This window comes from Liolophura sinensis, chromosome 1 (genome assembly GCF_032854445.1).
Source record: "Liolophura sinensis isolate JHLJ2023 chromosome 1, CUHK_Ljap_v2, whole genome shotgun sequence".
NCBI lineage: Eukaryota > Metazoa > Mollusca > Polyplacophora > Chitonida > Chitonidae > Liolophura > Liolophura sinensis.
Genome location: NC_088295.1, coordinates 56,317,069 through 56,340,914, shown reverse-complemented (window position 1 = coordinate 56,340,914; position 23,846 = coordinate 56,317,069). Strand labels below are relative to the sequence as shown.

At 39.1% G+C, this 23,846-nt stretch overlaps 2 protein-coding genes across 2 annotated transcripts in view; one reads left to right on the top strand and one right to left on the bottom strand.

Moving 5' to 3' along the window:
- The window catches only part of LOC135462244 (uncharacterized), a 34,613-nt gene extending 13,272 nt beyond the window's left edge, over window positions 1–21,341 (bottom strand). Inside the window, exons 1-5 of the mRNA XM_064739644.1 lie at window positions 21,091–21,341; window positions 18,731–18,970; window positions 16,462–16,500; window positions 15,940–16,104; window positions 14,711–14,798 (exon numbers count right to left, since the gene is read on the bottom strand). Of these exons, the coding sequence (XP_064595714.1) occupies window positions 14,711–14,798; window positions 15,940–16,104; window positions 16,462–16,500; window positions 18,731–18,970; window positions 21,091–21,163 (605 nt within the window). The 5' untranslated portion in view covers window positions 21,164–21,341. The remainder of the gene's footprint in view (window positions 1–14,710; window positions 14,799–15,939; window positions 16,105–16,461; window positions 16,501–18,730; window positions 18,971–21,090) is intronic.
- Window positions 5,352–8,275, top strand: LOC135461687 (uncharacterized). The gene is made up of 3 exons (XM_064738879.1): window positions 5,352–5,457; window positions 6,313–6,400; window positions 6,926–8,275. The coding sequence occupies exons 1-3, from the start codon at window positions 5,367–5,369 to the stop codon at window positions 7,458–7,460; spliced, it is 714 nt and encodes a 237-aa protein (XP_064594949.1). The 5' UTR covers window positions 5,352–5,366; the 3' UTR covers window positions 7,461–8,275.
- Window positions 21,342–23,846: the final 2,505 nt, after the last annotated feature.

Here is a 23,846-nt window from a genome sequence, read left to right as displayed (position 1 = left end):
ACCAATCCTCGACCATATCTCGCAGAACACATCGACTCTCCACTTAATCTTGTCAGAATATCGCATTTCGTCTTCAGGTTGTGCAAATGTTGCAATCTCTTCAAAATAAATGATTTGATTTTCCAAGCTTAAATTTGAGCTCGAGTTAGAAATTGGGACATTATACATGTACATTCTAGCTTGCAAGATGAACCCAAATTTTACGGCGTAATTTGATGAATAAAACGAGATGTACAGGAATGGCTTGCTCTGAAATAAGATCACGAATTCATCTCAGAGGACAAGAAATCACGACAGAATCTCGTTCGAATCTCGCGCTGTCCTTCAAATTTCGCCAGAATGTCTTACTTTTTTTCAGATTAGAAAACAGGTTAATAGAAAGTTAAAAATGATGTAAAGTTGGAGATGTAGTGTACATTTCGAGATTTAGATGACATTCAGTGTCGATCTGGTTCCAGAAGGAGTCATTCCTCTAAATGTCGCGCTTTCAACCATGTTTTATGTTCACTTTAAAGTCATGATTAAGTCGACAACCAATCCATTATACGAGATGTGGTCGAAATTCCGACAAGATTTGGTGGATAAATGAAGGAGTAAACGGGATTTGGAAGAGGGCACAAAATTCAGTTGACAATGCCAGATTCAGACTACGATATTTCGGACTAAATTTCGCTGGAATGTCTATGGAAAGTTTTTACAATGTGGCGTTGTCCTCATTCTTTGGACTCCATGACTCTTAACTAAATCTCGTAGTGTCGCACAGATGTCGATCTTCCTGGTTTGGGGAAAGTGTATAGGAAAGACAGCCTGGGAGCATCCGGCTTCCATACATATGCGAGTTTGTGTAGATAAAAGACGTGGGTGTTCTAGCATTTAGCTGCACTCACATGCTAGACTCTTTATTAAGTTCTACCTCCTGAAAAGCAGTAGTAACAGATCACTGAGGGGGACGGGATTTGTCACAGGGACCACGATCTGAAATTACACAGATCACAGTCGCCAGTGATACACTAGAGGGTGGAGGGTGGAGGCACTTTTAGCTGAGTCTTCTGTTGTCTTACGAGGACCTGTAATAGTACTTCTGACGGAGATGGGGTGATGACAAACCCTTCTTGATGTATAACTCTTTGTTTTTTGGATTACGCAGGTGTTCAGGCAGTCGTCCTGATTACTAGCTAATACCTATACATTCGCTTTTTACGTTCATTCCAACGACTTGTATCTTTTCTTGTGAACAGATGTGGAAACTTTAAAATGTGTCGTATTAGAGGGCAACCGTCCATGTATATGCCAATCTTCCTGACGATTCTGACAGCTGGACTGCAAGTATGTTCTGTAGATGTTGAAGGTAAGTGTTTTAAAAGGTGCGTGACACAATATGCATACATGTGTATATATTATTAGTTATATGACGGCCTTTGGGGGGTGGGGGGTACACGGGTAAATATTTGGCTGAGGTCGATAATATTTTTCCGAGGCGAAGCCAATAAAAAAATTAACGGACGAATTTTGTGCAAAGTTGTCTCCCTTTTTGTTTACATTTTGCATCTGCTCGTTTTGCCCCTGACTTGCGGATACATTCCACGCCTTAGGCCTTGATTGCGGGAGTATATGAAACCGATGTACCCACTCATATTCGGTTTTGTCTGTTTGGCATTTTAACAAATGACATCAATAGAATTTTCTCTGAATGGTGATAAATATGTACACGATCTCACGCTGATCATAAATGGATCGGCCAAGTCGTAGGTAAGTGTAACTATACTGTGTAGGCGTTACCAAACCCAGTCCGTGTGCATACAGGTACATTGTTTTAGAATTTAAGTAGGGCACTCTTTACAAACGTATATATGCCGTACAACACTACACACAGAACGCTAACATGAAGCGAGTTCTGAAGAAGTATACTAAATGTAGCAATATTATACATGTATGTATTCACCTAGGCATGTCCACCCTGTTCCGTCCTAAGGCTATGACCAGTGACAAAAGTTATAAAACACTTTGTAAATAGTCAAAGGAAATGAAATACAAGCTTACGCGACTGAAGAGTCAAAAAAGAAAAAAAAAACAGAGAGTTTAACTTTGTTAAATAGTTAAATGGTTCTGAAGAAAATTCCATTGATGACCAAAACGAGTATGGGACAAGGCTGAGAGATAAACACCGCCCTTCATCTGTGCGCGTGACGAACCTGTTACACCACGCTGTGTTTTAATATGTATTTATGGGTGTTTTCCGCGGTACTCAAGAATATTTCCTTAAACGACGGCTGCCGGCGTTATATGGTGAGGGTATGTAATAATACACCATCAATGTAACATCCACTATTTAATGTAGTACAAATTGCCGTGTTATGTAACACCCACCATTTAATGTAGTACAAATTGCCGTGTTATGTAATATCCCTGCGTAACCTAAAAAAAATTGTCGTGTGATGTAATAATACCAATGTATGTGCTATGGAATTTATTTTTTGACTGGTGTTTTATGCCGTACTCAAAAATATTTCACTCATATATTATAGGACCATGCCTGTTGGACTAATTAGCTATAGGTTAAGGTGATGCCACCCCATGCAGGCTATACACACTATTCTTGCATGATTTGTTCGTATATGTTTTTCTTTGGCATAGAATCATACCTAGATTTACCCTATGTTTATATCTTTTTCAGTGAAAACCTCGGACGCATGTCACGGACCATCAACATTTACTCAGACACACAACATGTTAGAGTGTGACGAGTTGCAAGAGATCTGTATAACAGAGGTCAGGTACTACCAGTATGATCCAAGCGACCAAGTTTGTTCGTATCTTATATCCAGGGATGTGCCTGACCGATGTTGTCAGCGCAACACAAGTCGATGTAGCTGGGTAAGAGATGTAAACGATGACCGTCAGGAGTTACAGACAAACTGCACTGATCAAAGCGAGTGTGATCTTCATTCTGCTGTTTGGAAATTCATAGGGCATCCATGTAATCTCACCCATCCCGGGGCTACCCAGAGCAGCGTGCGATCCATCACGTATACGTGCACTTCTTCTGGTACGTGTAATCAGCAAGCCTATGAATTATGTTGATAAAAAAAATTTGTCGCTTCCCTTGTGTTATTATCATACAATGCATACAAGCTGCATTACAAACAGCTCAGAATGCGGAATAAAACTGGAGCAACAACGACATCGTAATAGATGACAAATCATCACATATGACCAGTGAAACTCAACTTATCTCTAACAGGACATTATTGTAACAGTTCATGGAAGTGCTTAAAAAGTAGCACATTTGGAGAACTCCTAAGGCACCAAAGCAGAATTAGGTATAACAGTGCCAGGGTGTTGATTGCATTTGTATACCACATAACAAGTTAATTACACGCATTAATGACCAAATATCACGAAAACAACATACCCCAAAATAAACCATTGCTTTCCGCCGTCGTTTGAAGGAAACGGCTGCTTCTCTATTACTGGTAGCATTGTAAGATTTGTGTCATCGACAAAGGTCCATATTAATGGCGAGTGGTACTTAGGTGCTCAATACTTTTGACATCAGCAGAATGATCTGGATGTGTATTTCAACGTTTTAAAAGCATTGAATCTCGCCATGGGTGGATTATGAAATATCACGTTGGGCGTAACATAAAGTACTTCGGGCGACTGAAGTCAACAAATTGTGACTGTGACCTTCGTGGGAATCGTCATTTAGCTTATTTATATTGAGAATTTAAGATGTTTGTTTTTTTCCTTTTTCTCATAACCTAGTAAACTTCCGTCTATATTTAATTTCCTTTTCGTGTCAGTTGTTGATTTTTATTGTTGCCAGGAAGTTGTATCGCTTGTTCACTTTTATTTTTGGAAGTGATATACTTTTAACGTTATAAAACTATTGGATTAAGATATATCACGTTGGTCGTAAACAAATACTTTGTGCTACTGAGATTCGGTACAATTGTTGCATTCTTCGTTTAGCTTCTTTCCAGTTGTTTCCAGTGAGAATTTCATATTTTTGAACTATTAATTTTTTCTCATAACCTAGTAAACTTCCGTGCGGATTTAATTTCCTTTATGTATAAATTATTGACTGTTATTGTTGTCAGGGACTTGCCCTCCTCTTGCAACAACAACAGTCTCAGTAGGTTTGACAGGAGGATCAGAAGAATCGTCTTCAATAAAGGCAAACGGTAAGTTAGATTTCCGCTTCTGGTATAGAAATTTAGACTTTTTCTGTTGTTTGGACAACTACAACTTATTTGGTTTATTTGGGGCAAGCATATTGTATAGCTTTTTTTATAGCTGAATAAAACGAAACAATGAACATTCTTAAAAATGAGTTTCCTGTAGCATTGGTAGACGATAAAATGCAATTATGCAATAATTCCTGCATACCTGCATACTGCTCAGCTGCACCTACAGGGCTCTGTAAGACCAACACAAAATACTATGATAAATAGGGTATAAATATCAAAGTACAAAATCCATCGACCATTGTTTCTTGTACTCAGTATACGATGTCAATGTCTTGCCCACAGACTGCATGCACAACGTGAACCCAAATTAATTAAGTTCCCTATTAAAATATCATGTGCACAGCAGTTTGGTATAGAATGTTTTGTGTTACCGTCCTTTTACCTTAAGTTTTTGAGACAAATTTAACCAAATTATTCTATCCGTGACAGCAATCACTCAAGGCTGGTAAGAACGATTTGAATCGCTCCAACCAGCGTCTTGCATGTAGCGTCAAAGGGAAACATTCTTTGGCCGAGTGGTTAATTAAGGAGCATGCTTTTCACTCTTGTCAACTGTGTGTTCAAATCTAGCCTTGAACAGGGAATTTGTAGATTCCACTGCTTTCAATGTTCATGGGAGATTGGTGACAATAAGACACTCGTTTCTACAACCTAACGTTGGTTGAAGACCACTTGTTTTCCATCCAATGTGATGTACATATCTCTAGGTAACATTTAGGAGTGTTAATCAGTCAAATGATCAGGGTGGGTGGTTTTGCACAGCCACTCCTGCTTCCCCCACCCATGAAACTGACCTCTTGAGTATTACGGTCGAATAAATAAATAAATGTGATGAAAACAACATCAATGCCATCCGAGTGGATGCCAGATCTGCTTTCAACGATGTCTGTTTCTAATAATTTATACTCAGCTATTTCAGTCAACCAGTGCGAATTTACTCCTAGATCACCCTTGTATTACTCAAAGACAACGCAAAATTCGTCAATAAAACGTATAATTTTCAGGGTTAAGTAAGCAGTATTTTTCATAACTTTTAAGTTAGTTTGACACCAAAGGCCCCGTTTAGGTACAGTGACAACTTTCTTTTGTTTTTCAGCAACGACATACCAACCCACTATGACGTCATACGAGACCACGTTGCCAAATAACGGCCTCTCTTTGGAAAGTACAACTCGAGATATCTATAATTTAAAAGAGGAACTAAATGGTACGCTAATAAGACAAAATAAAATAGGAGCAGTGTAGTCGTACCATGCAGATTGCAAAATGTTTAATGATAGATCATCTTGTTGGTAATAAAACAGTTACCAACAGCCACTAAACCAAGGCTCATTCTTGGACATGGAATTTGCCGATTCACCCGCTATCAGGAATCGTTGGGTTTTGATGACAAGGACTTGTTGAGGACCACTTGTTTCCTATCACTATGGTATGCAATATGCCTGTCTGTATAGGTCACATGATGGATAGTTTGTTAGTACCTAGCCAAAGGTTGTTGGTTTATCCCGGGCCCTCTGGAATCTTCCACCAATAAAACTGATATACATTCTCAAACAAAACATTTTTGAGTATGACATTTAACAGTAATCAAAGGAATAAACCCAGACCTATGTATTTATTTATTTCATTATTTCATTTTTGACTAACGTAATACTCAAGACTTTTTGAATATTACGATTCTTTTAAGTCAGTTTTGTGGGTGGAGGAAACCGTAGAGCCCCGCATAAACCACTAACATTTGGCGAGTTACAAACAAACTTGTCTCAATAGGATGAACGCCATACGTTGATGGAAGACAAGTGATCTTCAACGAATGTTAGACTGCATATACGACCACACGAGCTTCGGCGACGACCTATTGTCACTAAGGCACCATAAGCAGTGAGAGCGAGAACATGTACAAATGTGGAAATGTTTACCAATCTTGGTATTATCCATGGTAGAATTCTCGTTATCTTGACCAGATTTCTTCACAGGTACGGTTGTAAAGACTCGTATATTACCCAAAGACTGTAGAAGTGATTTTCAGAAGTTTGTCCTACAAGTTTCTCTTTCTCCCCAGATACCGGTGCTATTGTGGGCGGGGTTATCGGAGGACTGGTGGTGTGTGTCGTGATCGGGGTTCTACTCGTGTTCCTCTGGAAAAGACGGTAATTCCATTATTCGTCCAGATTTTGGTAACATCAAAATTGGAACGTTAATCAATTTTTGATCAATTTTTGATCCAGGTCAAAACATTCTAGTTATAACACTTGGTGAATTTCTCCTATATTCCTCTGTGCTGAAAACTTTTTGTGGTGTCTGAAGGACTATAGTGGAAAGTAAAATTTGCGGCCTAACACATGAATTCGTCATAATTATAATGCCATTTTTCCCCATCGACCTTAGGCAAGTTACTGACGAACTTTCCCATCCGTGACGTAGAAACTTGGTTATATTGGATGAAGACAAGCTGTGTTCCACGGACTAAGACATTGACACGAGCAACCTCAACCACTTGTTGTCACCAATGCCTCGAGAGAAATAGCAGCGGAAGAATTTACCGTCTCTGTTCAAGGTCGGAATCGTCTGCATTGGACAATATCACCTTGCCACTGAAAAACTCAGCACATAAGTGTTTGTAAACTTTTAAATGCCAAAGTCACCCATGGATTTCGTTTGTTTGTTTTGGTCAGGTCCGCACAGAAGCCCCCTATTCCTCAAACAGACAACCGTGATGATGACGTCACGGAGGCACAGATCGTCAGCCGACCCAACGCTGGTTACGACAACATTAACTCCCGATACTCGCTGTACCAGCTTGAGAGAGACGACAATGGCACACCCTGGAATCGTGCTGCAGAGACGAATGTCAGCGACTTGTACTCCAAGGTGAACAAAACCGGAAGAGCGGCCAACACTTCAGGAGACGCCGCATTCTCGGTTGGATCCGCCGCAAGAACAAATCACCATGGCGACTACGACCGAGTACAAGGGGAAGCTGCACATTTTAAAGTGCATGGAGATTACGATCACGTGGTCAGACATTCTTACGGTGAGAGCAGTTCTAATGACGTTATTGGCGCTGTCACGGGAAATGCTGACGTCGACATGACGTATAATCAGTTGCATCGAGGCAGGGCAGTTCCAGCCAGGACTGAGACCGAGGCTAATCCTTATGATGTTCTGAACAGGGCTAACACACGGGCAAAACAAGATCTGGACGCTTGACTAACTGCCAAGGTGGTGACTTGTGAACGTAAGGGATTGCGACAGTGGCAGTATAAGTAGTTCAAAAGCTGTTCCATGAAAGGAAAAGTGGCTGTTTGACGTTTGTAGTTGGACCACGTACATCAAGGACTGAAAACACTTTCCTTACTGCATTCAATTGGCTTTTGGAATATTACCTATTCAATTCGTTCTGTCCTATCACGTTTGCTTTTGAGGGCTCGCCCTATACACATTAGCCGGCCTGCAATTAAGTGGTTTATTAATCAAGAAGATTTTCCAAAGAGTCCAACTCAAATTCGATGATTGGAAATTAAGACTTTTAGAAACCAAGTCTCCATCCTTTTAACTTCTTGGAAAATGTTTTGTCCTTTGTGTATACTACATTATTTCACTGCTTTTAAATAATTTTTATACGTCTACAAAGCTCATAAATAAATCCAAGTATCTCTAGGTTTGCAAGCATGGATCTCAACTCTCCACAGTTGACTCACCTGTTGCATTGTTGGTTAACTCATCATGTAATTTGGGATACTATGCAATATTTAGTTACTGTATGAAAACATACGACTATATACTATCCTTCTCAAATTTTATGTGCATCATTTTGTTTATATGTATATATCCTGTCTCACAGTTGTAATTTTATAAATTCTATGTTCTATTATCAAAATGTGCATGACGTTTTACATGCCTGGTTATTTCTCCTATATCTCCATAAATTACGAAGGGATGTTTCTGGAACTTAAGCAAGACGTGTAAAAAATGAGGCGTGTTTTAAAACAAATATGCTCATTTATTATCAAAACAAAACCATAACGAATGTCTTCACATCCATTGGGAAACAGGCAGGTAATATAAAAACTACCAACTTCATGCGCCAAGGTTTTGGGTCGTACTTCTGGTAATTTGCATGTAAAGGCTTATCTTACATTTCATATGGACCACGTTTCCTGTTGTTATGCACTTGATGACTAAACATAAACTTACATATTTTAAGTGGGCTGAAAGCAGGAGATACTTAGAAGTTTTAGTCAGATCGCAGCATTTCCACTACATGACTGCTGTTATTCATGTTCACATACTCTTATTTTAGGAGTCTCCGCGGCCTAGTGATTAGCGTGTTGGTGCAACATAATTACCCGGTAGCCTCTAACCAGTGGTCGCGGTGAGATTATGTCCAGCTCATGCTTCCTCTCCGGTCGTATGTGGAAAGGTCCACCGGCAACCTGTAGATAGCCATCGGTTTCCCCCTGGCAGTGCCGGGTTTTCATTTCCCCCACCTTGATGCTGGCAACAGCTACACTTTTTAGAAAGGGGAAAATCACCAATCAAATAAATAAATAAATATACTTAAACTGACACTGAGTGTCAAAACTTTCTTGTACGCTTGTCAATCGAAGCGTCGATTCAGACATTCACAAACCAATCTTCAACCGAATAACGAACGTTCCAGGTATGTATTCGAAGATCACGTGTGTGATTGGCGAAACATTGTTCAATACAAACCACCGAAGCCCTATCCCTCTAACAGTAGAATGGTTAGTCCTCCACATGTCATATTATGAACGTTAATCCCTATACTGGCCTCACTGGTCTGCGTACAGGAGTTATGCCTATAGCTTAGTAATGCCTTAGGTTATGGCACAACCAAGGCTGAAACAAAGGAGAAAAATAAACTATCCGATTTAATAGCCTGTGCTTATTTTTAAAATGCACCTCCTTAAAAATATCCAGATTTCACATTTTCAAACGGAGTAAAACTGTGGAATTCAGACACACGCAAAGTAAAACTAGTTTTTGTATTGTAGAAGCACGTGGGGATTTCAAACCCTGATGACATTGCTTAAAGCATGGAGATGAGTGTGTACAATGTTACACGCCCACAGGAGGCACTCGGCCATTTGTGTACACTAGGATGCTGAGTGTCCAAGTTTTGAAAAGCAAAAATCTGGAGATCGACTGTCATATATCCGCCTTTGACACCTCCTGAAGTCAATATGTCGAAGAGTAGACGTTTATGGGGTTTGTCTGAAGGCCCTCAGCACATGTACACTCAATGACACAGGATGATAGTCGAGAATTGAACCCACAGCGATCGCATTTTGTGTAAATCTAATGGGTCTTTGTGTTGCGCAGATAAAGTCGTCAGTTTGCCACAACAGTACCAGGAATAATATGTGAGCGTACGTCACTCTTTCGTCGTGATCGTCATTTCAATGAAACAACAACAAAAGCCAAGGGTTAGGACAATGCATATTCAGGCTACATGCATGCAAAATATCGGATTAAATGGGTTTTGTTAAATTATTTTTAGTGGATGGAACATAGTGATTTTATACATCGAACATATAAGTACATGTACGTAACTTCTCAGCAGCCATTTAAAGAGTGAGTGAGTGCTTGGGGTTGAACGTCGTACTCAACAATTTTTCAGTCATATGACGACGAAGGAATCCTTAGGGTGCATGCACGTGTAATGTGCCTCCTTGTTGCAGGACGGATTTCTACCGCTCTTTTATTTAGTGCTGCTTCACTGAGACGACTTACCGAAGGCAAGTAAGCCGTCCCGCCCAAGCAATTATATTGATACGGGACAACCAGTCGTTGCACTATCCCTTTCATGCTGAACACCAAACGAGGAAGTTACAACTTCCTCTTATAAAGTCTTAGGTGTGACTCGATCAAGGATTGATTCTAGATCTACCGGCCCCGAAGCGGACGCTCTACCAACTGTGCTATCCGGGCCAGTACCGATTGAAGAAGTGCACATCATTCACACGTCTACTTTTAATTATGCCGAGCAGAATCCAACATAATTATGCCTGCAGCTTTTGTATACCATTAGGGAAATGTTTAAACATTTTGAAATTATCAGTCGATAATTGGAATAATCAGGGAGATAATAATTATGGACATTTTAAAATCTATATTTTACCAATTTTCTAAAATTTTTGATTTAATTACATTAAACGAAATGCAAATAGTAATAAATTTTTGTCGACACATTAAACAAAATACTCTTTAAAGCTTTCTTCCGACCTGATGTATTTCTGCTGGGCTATTTTGTACCATTTTGCTTACATTTGTTAAAATAAAAATTCTCTAAAAAAACAAGATAGTCTTGGTTATGTTGGCAAACAACAATGTGAACAAACCGTGTTGATATGGGTTATCTCATATCATCAAGTTATTGGGCAAGTTTTATGCAAATTAAAAACGATTTTGTAAACTAACCTAGACACCGGCTTTGAGCTGCTGAAACAGCTACTTTTCGAACCTTACGTCGAGCACTCCGATTTCCTCCACCCATTAACCTCAACGCGGACGTATCAGTATAGCGTAAATAAAATATATGTGACAAATTATACTACAAACAGCAGGAGTCTTGGAACTGATCCTTGGGATACTCTCGCTTTAGGTGATACAGTTTTAGACAAGGTATATTCATCGACAACCGTCTCCTCACAACATTCTAAATCACTAATCAGCCCATAGTGAAAATCTTTACTTGTGCTGCAAAGTCCTGTCCGGTTAAATGATCATTTTAATTACAACCCATTATTACCTCTCAGCGGCCCATCTGGTTATTTATATTACGCATGACAAGAAAGAGATATAATAATATAAGTACGTGTGCAGTTTGATGCTTATAGATAACAAATAGCATAAATTTGAGATATTAAGATAAAACTAAGATGCAGGCCTCCGTGGCCGAGTGGGGTAGCACGTCAGCACGGCGAATGACCCAGGAGCCTGTAAGTTCAAGCGCAGTTCATGCTGGCTACCTCTCCGCAGGTACGTGGGAAGGTCTGGCAGCATCTTGCGGATGATCGTGGTTTTCCTCTGGGTTCTGCTCTGTCTCATCCACGATAATGCTGGCCGCCATCGTATAAGTGAAATACTCTTGAATACGGCTTAAAACACCAATAAGATAAAAAAAAAATTTATAAATATAATTAATATGAGAATGGCTGCAACAGACATCCAATATTGGTACTATTTGTTATTACAATAAAACGGCAGAGGAATTAGCAAAACTGCATCGGAAAATGCATTTATTCGTGTTGTATTGTTGAATTCTAATGTATACATCCTATGTTTATTTTGACCACATTGACACTTTTAAGCACACTTCTATCTTGTCGCATTGTTTTCTAGTATTATATTCACAACTGCGTGCATTTATTCTAAAATTACACTATACCTATATTCAGATAACAAAAACACCGTTTATAATGGTTAACACTCAGTGTGACGTAAATAGGCTATGAGTAGCCTGCTGTTCCTATAGTACACTTTACCATGGAATGTAATCTTTGAGTTCATTCTCGTATGTGAGAGTTGCTAGAGTCACATTTAAGTATGGAGCCTGTTTCTGGACGCAATACTTCGCAGAAATTGTACGAAAGCTTAATAGGGCAAGAACAAGTATACTTGTCGATGAGATGTTTGTGTACTGCATAGGTGAGTGTAGTGTCATGCCTGTTATCTTTGGCATAGTGCTTCACTGAGGCAGCATACTCCCCTAGCGTCCTTGCAGAAAGTGTGGAGCTTGTCTCCAACACGTACGCGCATTCAAATTTTTCAGGCTGTAATTCTACGTTAATAATTATCATGAAGAACCGGACTGATGTATACAATTGTCCTTTTACAGTGGTAAAAGTCAGTAACGCATTTGGCTGTAGGGGTGTTTATCTGCCACGGTCTCTCGTTCCCCGAGAACCTCGTACAGCGGATTCTGGTCGGAGAGTGGCGTACAATACCCATCATCCTCTTCACCAGTGTTAAAAGACCTGAGTTCGGCCCCGTGATCCATTCCTGTAAACTGAGAATCTGGCTGACGAGTCGGCCTGAAAATCGGCGTCAGATAACTACTCGCAGTATCATAAGTCAACATTTCCGTTCTGTCTTCCAGGCCCTCGGGCTGATCTTGTCGAGTCTGGAGATCAACGTGGAATAGTGGATTCGTCAGGCCAGAATTGCTATTTGGCAAAACGCTAGGGGCGTCTTTCCGAAAACTTCGTCGTGACATTTGTGTTGGTCTGCTAAGTTTAAAAAAATAGCAAATAAAACAATGACTGAGTTGTACAGCTCTCCAAAAGGCGATGAATTTTTAAAATGTAGCATATATATTGTTACTTTCATCTGTTTAAGTTGATAAGATATAAACATATTTTTCTCTATTGTTTAATTAAATAAGTTATTCAACTTAAATAAGGTACTTCAACACCTAATGAAATTTCCATACCTTTCTATTTGTGTCTATAAACTGAGCCTTACAGCTATAATAATGCAAAAGGACTGAAACGATGTTTCAGACAAAATAACCGATCGACAGGGGAGACATAAACTCGCTCATGGGATAGTTAGCCACGCCCACAAGAATAAACGCAGAGGACTTTTGCCAAGTCTGACACAGGATGCACCACTGTATCTTGCACGGTTAGTCTGAAAGAGCTACCAAATAACATTTCTCCCTCATGTTTGTCTATATGGAACATTTGCAATAAACACACAGCGACCATGTTATTCAACTTGTTGATCATTTATACAGGGTAAACAGTATTATTACATAGGAGGAATTTTTAGTGGTGTATCGGCTTGGGTGATGTATCCAGCTCTGTGGTGATTGTGAAACGGGTAGTTAGAGTTATCCCCCTTGGTCCAGCTGTCTCTCCCTGCCGTGAGGTCTTTCCTTTCACAGTCTGGCCGATGTAAAGAGCTAGTTCATTAATCAACGTTCTGATTTTAACTCCCTTCCATCACACCCAGTGATAAAGCCGGCACTAAGGTTATTATTGTTCCGTTTATCTTATATTAATTGTCATTGTATTTATAACATATATAAGTAAATTATCAGGGAAAGCATTCCTGTATAGCTTTGGTCCGTTACTAGCGTTAAGCGGATTTTAGATTGTCTACACTTCTTCTCGGGCACAAATTTGCCACAGTTTTATTGGTACTTTCATCATATTGGTGACCTTGGGAAGTAAATTGCCGCATATGCTTTGTATTTTGAATTCTTTCTTAGCAAAGTACTGTTGCTGTGTGAATATTTGTTTCATATATCAACTTAGCTGGCACTCGTCACAGTCTCTGAGGAGTAGCGTGGTTCTTGCCCGCGAGCTGTGTTTAATACATGCAGTCACAGTGCGGCAAGGCCGTGGAGGTGCAAGTGAGACTTTATTGCGTATCATCTATGTATTTCTCTAGAGATATGGACTACCCATTGAATTTCTCAAGGAACGCGTGTTTGACGTATCATCTATGTATTTCACCAGAGACATGTCTACCTTCAAATTTATCAAGGAGCGGACATTTGGTGTATCGTCTGTGTATTTGGCAAGAGATATGGGCTACCTTTGAATGTCTCAAGGAGCGAGCATTTGACATCCCCGCTTTGTTTTTGCGTGGGGTGAACTAAATAAGCTGTATGAAATAGAGGCTGATTCATCCTGTGATGGTAAGGCTGATGTTCAGCGTCCTTGTGAGGGTCTCGTCAGTCGTTTGATGTAATTTTCAGTAATAAACATGTGGCCATAATTCATCCATTCAATTCAAATTAACGTGTTTCTTGAATTTATTCCATGTTTTGTTAATGCGTGCTAATAGTTGTTAAAGTGCTTTCTTTATGTCCGGATTATTGAAATCAAGGGGGTATATATGGAGTCAGTGAAATGAAAATAGCATGTATATTTCAGTCAGAGTTTCACACATATATGAAAATAACACAATAAAATACTCTAAATTGTACATTTCTCTTACAGAGCCGAATAAGTTAAAAAAAAAAAACGTTTCTGTTATATGTGCAGAATTGACGTTGACATCAGTGTTGATACTCACTTGAGACTAAGGCTTGATACACTTCTGTCCAAAAAAAAAAAACAGACAGTACTCGGGCCCAGAATATATCCATAGTTCAAACTCAATGATAACTTTTTCATTTATTCTGGGATATGCAAATTCTAGGTATGTCAACTTTCAGAAATATCACAGCAATTTAACTACACTATTTTTGTAGAAATTAACTATTTTTTCTGGTTTCTTTAATAATTTCCAGTGCTGTAAATACGTGCATGGCGGAATCCTGTAAGTCATCCCATACGCAAAGGAAAATGAATTTGTATTAATGCCATCATAGTGTCTCCGTATTAGGGTTCAAATCCATTGTACCACATTCTTTTCACAAAATTCCGATAGCGGATTAAGGAGAAAGGCCGATAAAAGATTTACAAAATACGTTTGCTTACCTTCTCTTCCATATATACACCGACACAAGGCAAGTAACCAAGGCAACACAAGTGACCACACCCGCTGTAATTACTGTTACAGCCACATCTAAATCAGAATTTGTTAAAAATCATCCTGTTGGTCAGTGATGTACATTGTGAATACCGTGAAACAACTATGAGGGGAAGAGCTGAGGTGGGCGTTTGTTGTTTGAGGTTAACTTTTCATAACACACAATGTGTTAATTAAATCCCATCTATTAACTCTTTGTTCATTTATTTTTTCTGGTTGGAGTTTTATGCGGTACTCAGCGTTGTGGTGGGAGGAAAACTGGGCAGAGCCTGAGGAAAACCCACAACAGGAGAAGAGGCCAGCTTCTGGCAGGATTTGAACTCACTGCAATCGTATTGTTAAAAGTCTCCTGGGTATTCTGCTGCGCTAGCACGCTAACAACTCGGCCAAAGAGTACCTCCCTCCCCCAGACGATTTAGAATGATGTGCAGGAATAAAGAACGGCATTTCTTTTTAGAGCTGAAATAATCTATTCTTGTATTCATCTCCAAGCATATACATTATTAAAACAGTCAGTCAGTTTATCATATGGTGTATTTTGTAGTCAAAATTTTATCAGCTCTTCCTCAGGTAAGACTGAAATTTTACAGAATTACCTTTCCTCTGTCTACCCGCAAGCAGCACATGGAAAATTGATGTTACAACAACTAGCTTCGAATACAGAGGAAAGATGGTTTTAGGAAATGTCTGTGTTATGCAACGAGGAACTAAGAATGTGCCGGCTAATGCTTGTGTAGACGATTACAGGTAATCCCACGACTGAATGTATTATAGAAACTGCTTTATTTTGTTTGAAGTCTGAAGGAGCGAAGGCCATCCAGAATACTCCCACCTTGTTGTTCTTTATACATATACAGTATTCCACATGTATATGGTTTCAAATTTCAAAGAGAGAACCCTTATTGGTAACAATAAGCGGCCGCGTGCGTTCACAGATCGCTTAATTGTTCTTATATAAAGTAAACGAGAGATCACGTGACTTTTGTCACTAGCAGGTGGTTTACTGTATGCATGGCTACATGCTTTCCTCCTACACTAAAACTAACTTGTCTCGAGGAACGGGGAAACGCTTGAGTATTACGTTAAAACTTAATCAAATAAATAAATAAAACTCACGGCTAGATTTCTAAATACTGATGACCACATTAGCTTTAAGACTTAGTAAAACAGAACTTACCTGTACTTTTCTCACAAGATGCAGAAATTAGTGTGGTGCTTACACCTGAGGACTGAGTCAGTGTGAGCGTGGAAGATGATGTAACTTCCGGTAACACCGGAAGTGTTGCCGTTTTAGTTCTCATTTGAAACTCTATCACAGATGTTCTTGCCGTCGCTTTTTCATCTAAAAAAATGATTAAATTTACCCAGTTTTGTTTTGATAGCACTTAGAAAGATCAGAAATTTTACTTACACTTTACTCCAATGTTGGTCAAGATTCATGTTCACCGTTAACAGTGGAAGGCCAAGGGGTGCAAGAGGTAGGCATTTACAGGTCGATATAGTGGTAATTAGGGTTATTAATTTTTTTCAATCATTTGATAGAAGTATTACGCCGTATTCAAGAAAGTTTCACTTATATGGCGCCGGTCAGCATCATGGTGGAAGGGAGGCAGGCAACGTCCATGGGAAATCCACGTATAGAATAAAGACTGCATAGAATATTCACTCTCTGAGGTAGCTACATATGAAAGAAGTTTACCTGGTTTCTGTCCATGCGCCGTATGAGAGGAACAGTTTACTGCAACAAAAACAGACACCACATAATTGTTCTTTTACCAAGTTTGAACTATTACTTAGTTAATTCCATCATTCATTTATATGTGTATTTATTTGGTACTTTACGTCGTAATCAATAGCATTTCCTGTCCCCAGTGTGACGGATGTAAGCTACTCGTCAAATGAGTTCTATAAAAAGTCGGCTGTAATGACTAAGGCCACCTGCCCAACTGGGTTCCCGTTTGTCAGACTGCAAACTTTCTCCCATAAACCTGACTGTGATGCAGGCACAAACCTGACATTCACAAAGGCACAAACCTGACACTGACACAGACACAAACCTGACATTCGCACGGGCAAAAAACTGGCATTGACACAGGCACAAACCTGACATTAATACAGGCACAAATCTGATGTTAATACAGGAGCAAACCTAACATTGACATAGACACAGACGAGTGAATAACACAGACACAAACCTGGCATTGACACAGTCACAAACCTGCCAGAAACCTTACATTGACACAGTCGCAAGCCTGACACTGACACAGACACAAGCCTGACATTGACACAGTCACAGAACTGGCATTGACACAGACACAAACCTCGCATTGACACAGTCACAAAACTGGAATTGACATAGACACAAACCTGGCATTGACACTGGCACAAACCTGACAGTGACACAGGCACAAACCTAGCATTTACACAGGCACAAGCCTGACATTGACACAGGAAGAAACCTAGCATTGACACAGGCACAAACCTGGCATTGACACAGGCACAAACCTGACATTGACACTGGCACAAAACTGGCATTGACACTGGCACAAACCAGATATTTGCACAGGAACAAACCTGACATTAAAACAGGCACAAACCATGCATTGACATAGGCACAAACCTGACATTGACACAGGTAAAAACCTGACATTGACACTGGCACAAAACTGACATTGACTCTGGCACAAACCAGATATTTGCACAGGAACAAACCTGACATTAAAACAGGCACAAACCTGACATTAACACAGGCACAAACCTGACATTGACAGAGGCAAAAAACTGGCAAAAACACAGGCACAAACCTGGCATTGACACAAACACAAACCTGACACTGATACAGACAAAAACCTGACACTGATACAGACACAAACCTGGCATTGACACACGAACAAACCTGGCATTGGCACCGGCACAAAACTGGCATTGGCACAGACACAAACCTGGCATTGACACAGGCAGAAACCTGGCATTGATACTTGCACAAACCTGACAGTGCACAGACAAAAAACTGACACTGACACAAGAACAAACCTGATCGCTGTCGTAAACCTAAACATAAATCCAGGAAACAGTTCCGTCATGAATCCGGGACAAAATCCCCGGCGGACAAAAGCCCCGTTGTCTTCATTTACCGACAAAAAATATCCGACAGTCTAACAAACATGATGTTAAATATTTGTTGACGGGAATTCATATAGTGTGACATATAAGTTAAATATAAGTTTAATCAACCACTATACTCAAATTGTGAGGCTGAAATATTTCAGTATTACATACAAGTTATAGCTTGCTACGATTCACAGCATCACCTCACATCTGCCATAAGGTATCCATTTTGAGTCGGTTTACAGGCATCTCATGTAATTTTATGTACTCATTATAAAAGATGTATTTTAAAAATTTTGATTATTTAGAAATTTAAACCAGAGCATATTATAGTTCAAAAGAAAACTATTAATTTTTGAATACTCTTAATACTGATCAAGAGGTTTCTGTCCAGCGGGGAATTTTTCCGCTGGGCCTTTGTCCGCGAGAATTTTGTCCATCCTCCTTCCTTCATACATGTAATGAAACAAAACGAATTTTCATCTTAGTGTAAAACAATAATAAATAATGTATACATTTATTTGATTGTTGTTCACTTGTTTTGTTTGTTCAATAGGGAAACTGGTTACCTTATCGCCCTTCACCAGTTATCTGACAAACTCAAAGCCACCGTGAAAAGGATTCAAGCTTGCAGAGGGTCAGTTTTTGAGAATGGCATTAACCAACAATGGTATAAATAAGTAAATACATATAGTACCAGATTTAATACATCTTAAATTCGGAAACACTAAATTGTTGCCATAAAAGCTGTCTTCTGGTTCCGACAGGTTCTCGCCATGATGTGACTGATATTTTTATAATGTGGCGTTGAACATCAATTATGCATTTATTCCGGGGAAAATGGTTCCACGTATACATACCCTTTTGACAGAAATTTCCATTCAATCTTTTACACGGTAATTTTATTGGTGTTCCATCCGAACCACCACATATCAAACAACAGACACCATAACTTTCAGAAAGCGTACACAGGTCGAGTGTCATGCTTTGCTCATCGATACGGTTTGGACACAATCCTGACATAACGGATGTAATAAGAACTCGATTGCCTTTAGGGCAATGTCCACTTGCCCCTGTCCAGACACAAATTGGGTCTTTGCCTGTGAACAGAAATGTGTGAGATCATTTGACTATTGGGCGGATGTTTAAGACGAAGAAGGTTTGGCTTGATTTGATTCCATTTGATCTTATTCAGTTCATAGGCTCCCGTTGAACCAAAGCGCTAACACTGCAGAGATAAGAAATTATGAAAAAGAAAAACAGCTGAATAAACGCGGCAAAGACAGTAGAGACAAGAGTCATATAGCTTCGCAAATATAAGCTATCAAAGTGAAAACTTTCTAAGCCGTAAATAAGTGTTAAAGGAAAGCCTGCAATACCATTATTCTTAAAAATTATCTTTGGTTGAATTAAACACAGTGTGATTGCAAATTAAAAAGAAAAAAAAAATTAGGTAAAGAACGGACATCTCTCAGTTTTCTTTTGAAGACTTGTTCTGTGTTGCAAATATCTACTTCAACTATACATGCGTAGATGTCATAGAGAACTAGAATGCATGCAATGTTACGCTTTTTAAGGACAAAGAGTGAAGAATCTGTGTCACTGTCCACAATCTCTGGCACTTTACTTGATAACTGCGTCTAATTCCGCTTAATCCGGAGCTTGCGGCGTGTTAAATGCTGAAGTAGAGGGCCATTTTGGAGAAATGAATAGTTGCACTCAAAGCGCATCCGGGATACACATTTTCATCTCCCACAACTTATAACCGGGCATGATACATGTACACAATCTGCATAATCATTTAATTTATTCGCCCAGAACATTTGGTAATCATTGGACTCCTTCTCTTTGTATGGATCTGTTCTAATTTCGTACTTTATATACTTTCTTAGGTGATTTGTGTTGAACGTTATTTTGCGAATTGGCCGTAGGATTTTTTGCGATGACGGTGGTATACGATTGTCTATATTTTGACGCATGTGCAAATGATTGACGGATGGTATACAAATGTCTATATTTTGACGCATGTGCAAATGATTGACGGATGGTATACAAATGTCTACATTTTGACGCATGTGCAAATGATTGACGGATGGTATACAAATGTCTATATTTTGACGCATGTGCATATGGTTGACGGGTGGTATACAAATGTCTATAATTTTCAGTGTCTGTTCCACAACAAACCTATTTCGGGACATAACAATGAACAATCGTTAGGAAGCACAGCTGGTATGTCAAGAAATACATCTGTATATAACTGCTGCCAATCTGATACCATTTTATTTAGTTGCTGTTATATAGGCCTAGCAAGAATTACAACAATATCTCACTAACCATTACAATCTTGCCATATTAAATGAACACTGAGTAGCAATATAGAAAACTAATTATTTCTGCTTTACCTGAACACCTTGTTATGTACTTTAGTTCATTAACCACTGTAAAAACTTTAAGAGAAATCAACCGTTTTTCTGATTTTAGACTGATGTGCACTTCTTATGAGAGGTACACCTTTTTCGGCAAAAAAATTAGACCATATATGTAAGTCTTTACTGTCACTGTTTTATGAATTGCACTGTGGTCGTTTTAGCTGAAAGCGTGACACAAAAATCTGGAGCATAATAATTTTAAAGTTGTTAAGTTTCTTACAGCTACACGTATTCCCGTGCCAAGGTAAACACCCAAGAAGAATAGCTTTTAACTAGCTCTATATTACAAACACTTGTTAAGATAATGTAAATCACATGCAGAATATTATTTACCACAAAGTTAGAATATACACGTAGATGTTTTCTACGTAACCATAGCTCGGGGTAGCCAAGAAATAAGATTTTGTTCATAAGGCTCCTCTAAATACACAGCTATAGTGTATTAAAACGTTGGCGTGGTAGACAGCCTAGTAAGGCTGCCGTCATAGGCACCTACTAGCGAGACACTGTTACCGTTAAAACTGATCTAACGTGTTCCTGAACACAAGTCTTTAAACGCAATTTAATATTCCTCGAAGCCAAATGATTGCATGCTACACAAATGCAGAGCACCAGTTGGTCTATCTGCAGATCAGTTTTCAATTTCACAGCAGCAATGGTTTCTGGCCGTGTGGCCTTCAAAATGGCAAATAAGCCCACACTTTTTCGGGGTTTAACGGCAATTTTTTTACAGACTGTAGAAAAATAAAACTAATCAGATTCAACCAGCGGGCCGAACAAGATCTTACCTTGGGTATGTGGCAGTTCTTGGCTTGTAAGGTAGAGGGATAACCAAAACGACATGTAACTCTTGAAGCCCATGGTTGTTCTGACCTTTCCAGGGTAGCACCTTACTTCCTGTTCACGGGTTACTACACGTAGTCACATCCTTTTTCATTCCAAGAAGGTTCATATATATAAATATATTAAAATATTTTAATAACAATATTGTATGTGTTATTTCTAAAAAGAACAATAAGACCGTTGTATTGTGCCGTCGTCTTGCTGGTAAAGATTCGATACATCACGGAGAATAATTCTATATGCGCTGTCGTACACAAGTTCCTTCATCTTCATCGATTTTATTGTTTTGTCTACTTATTATTTCTTTTTGATAGATTGAAGTATATTTACTAATATACTTTTCATCTGATGCTGTATTTTTTGCTCTATTCCTCACCCACCCCCCCACCCCCCCCCCCCCCCCACCCCCGCCCCCTCCCGTAAATAGCTATGGTGAAAAGATTCCTGTGTGCCAAAAATATCTATATCAGGGGGATGCCCGTATCCTGTTGACATCCTGTCGGGCATTTCCGTTCTTAAGTCCGGGTTACTATTTCCGCCGATTACGCTGAACTGGTGCGGTGTTACATGTAGGCATGTATTCTATTGACATCTGCTTAGAAGCTGATTTACTGCGCAAGAAATACACAATACAGAAATAAGAGTTTCGGTTTGAAACCTTTCTTTAACAGTTCAGAAACGCGTCCGGATGTTTAGTTAAAAAAAACTATGTTCAGTAAATATGTGTTTCTTAGCAGTACTATAGTTTATATAGTTATATAATTTCTTCATTCCACATCAAAGGCATAGCGGGTTCAAAACCAGATCTCCTTCGCTTGTGTGCTTCACAGCTATATTTTTGTGAATCTGGCCAGGCTCTGTGGATTTCACGGTCCATAAATTTAAGTGCCGTTGTGTAGGTGAGATAGTATGGAGAATATCGCTAATAATATTAAAAAAAATAACTGTCACAAGAACTGCTGCTATAGGCTATAACATCCCTCCTGTTTCTGATTGATTCATTGCCGCTGTTTTGTATTTATGCAAATGAATCTGTGTTATATTTACTCATGTAGTCATTGTTGCAAGTATGGTCGTTTTTGGAGGCTTACATTATATTCCTTAATAACCCACTATTTTATGCATATTTCCCACCAGTGGTCGGAAATTCCGGATATGACGTACTGTGCTAAGCCTCCCTCTTTATATTGCTGTTTCCCTACATAGATAGTTTGACAAATACGATCGTTTACGTTACAGCTGCATCCTGCTTGTTTTCCTAAATACGGTCCTATACGCCACCGATGTATATAGTTAGCATACCTTGATCTCTTTTACTACTAAATCATTTATATTGATTAATACATTTTTGAGTCATATTGTAAAGAAATGAATTTGGACAATACAGCTCGAGCAAATATATTGCCCACCATTGTAAACATCATTTTGACAATTTGTGACATCGAAATTAAGCTGTATTGTAAACAGCGATTACAGTCCCAGTGCGAGATCCGCCATGTATCACACCGGTCATGAGCTGTCTATTGGCATGTCATATCCGCTCTACTCAAAGAGAGAAGGTGACGACAAAGCGTGACAACGCAAGCTGATACAACGTCACGAACACACACACTTCCTCGATTACCTAGTTGTCATATTACATATTTTACTTTTTACACATATAATGATGAAAACTGAAACGGGTAGGTAAGGGTTGACGTGTCTTACCATGCAATGGCCCAGGAGTTGGATCTTGAATGAATAATTCGTGTATTAAAACGGAGGCATTGTGTACATCTGAACCAGGTTTCTTACATCCCTGGCTTTAACATTGTACTCTTTTGTAACGAAATACATTCCTATGCAACAAATCAACTTTAAACAATATACCGGTGGTCGTTGATAATAGCGCCATTGTGAGCTAATGTTTATTTGTTTTGTAAACTAACGATAAAAAAGTATGTCTATCTATCTATCTATCTACCTATCGATCTATCTACCTCAACCGCCATCCAAACCACTGATGTACTCGTGAGATACATGCGGCTTAGCGCGTGATGAGCTTTCCAGCAGCCATGGCTTAATTTGGCCATGCGATGGCAGCTCGGTTTCCTCAACATTTACTTTCTTCTAATCTAAATTCCGTTTAAATTAATGGGTAGAAAAAAAAGAACACCAAATGCACAAAAAAGCGGCAGAATGTGCGATACTATGTTACAAAACTCATGCAGTGTTGAGAAAATTAAAGTATCCAAGACTATGGTAAAAGTTCTTTGTGTTAGGAACAACTTCGGGCGATTGTTCTTTGGAATTCGTTTTATACTCAGAGAAAATATTGCATCTATTCCTCTTTTCAAGATGTTTAATTTTCAGTGTAGATTACTAAAGACAAAGTAGTTTATCGTTACACAGACAATGTTTTCTTACAAATTTTTTTCTATTTTTTTTTCTATTAAAACTTCTATTGCATTGGTACACGCCTAAAACTTAAAAAATGTGATGACTTTTTGTTGATAATAAAGCTAGTGCGAGTGTTTAACGCAGTCTAATGTTTGCTAATGCCCACCTGTATAACGCCAAAATTGTGTACATGTGTAAGCGTGACATGGCCGTGGGAAAGTTCGTTTCTTCCACCCACTCGCCACCGTATAAGTGAAAGCTTTTCAATGGTGGCATTAAATACCAATCAAATATATAGATAAATATATAAATAATGCCTACT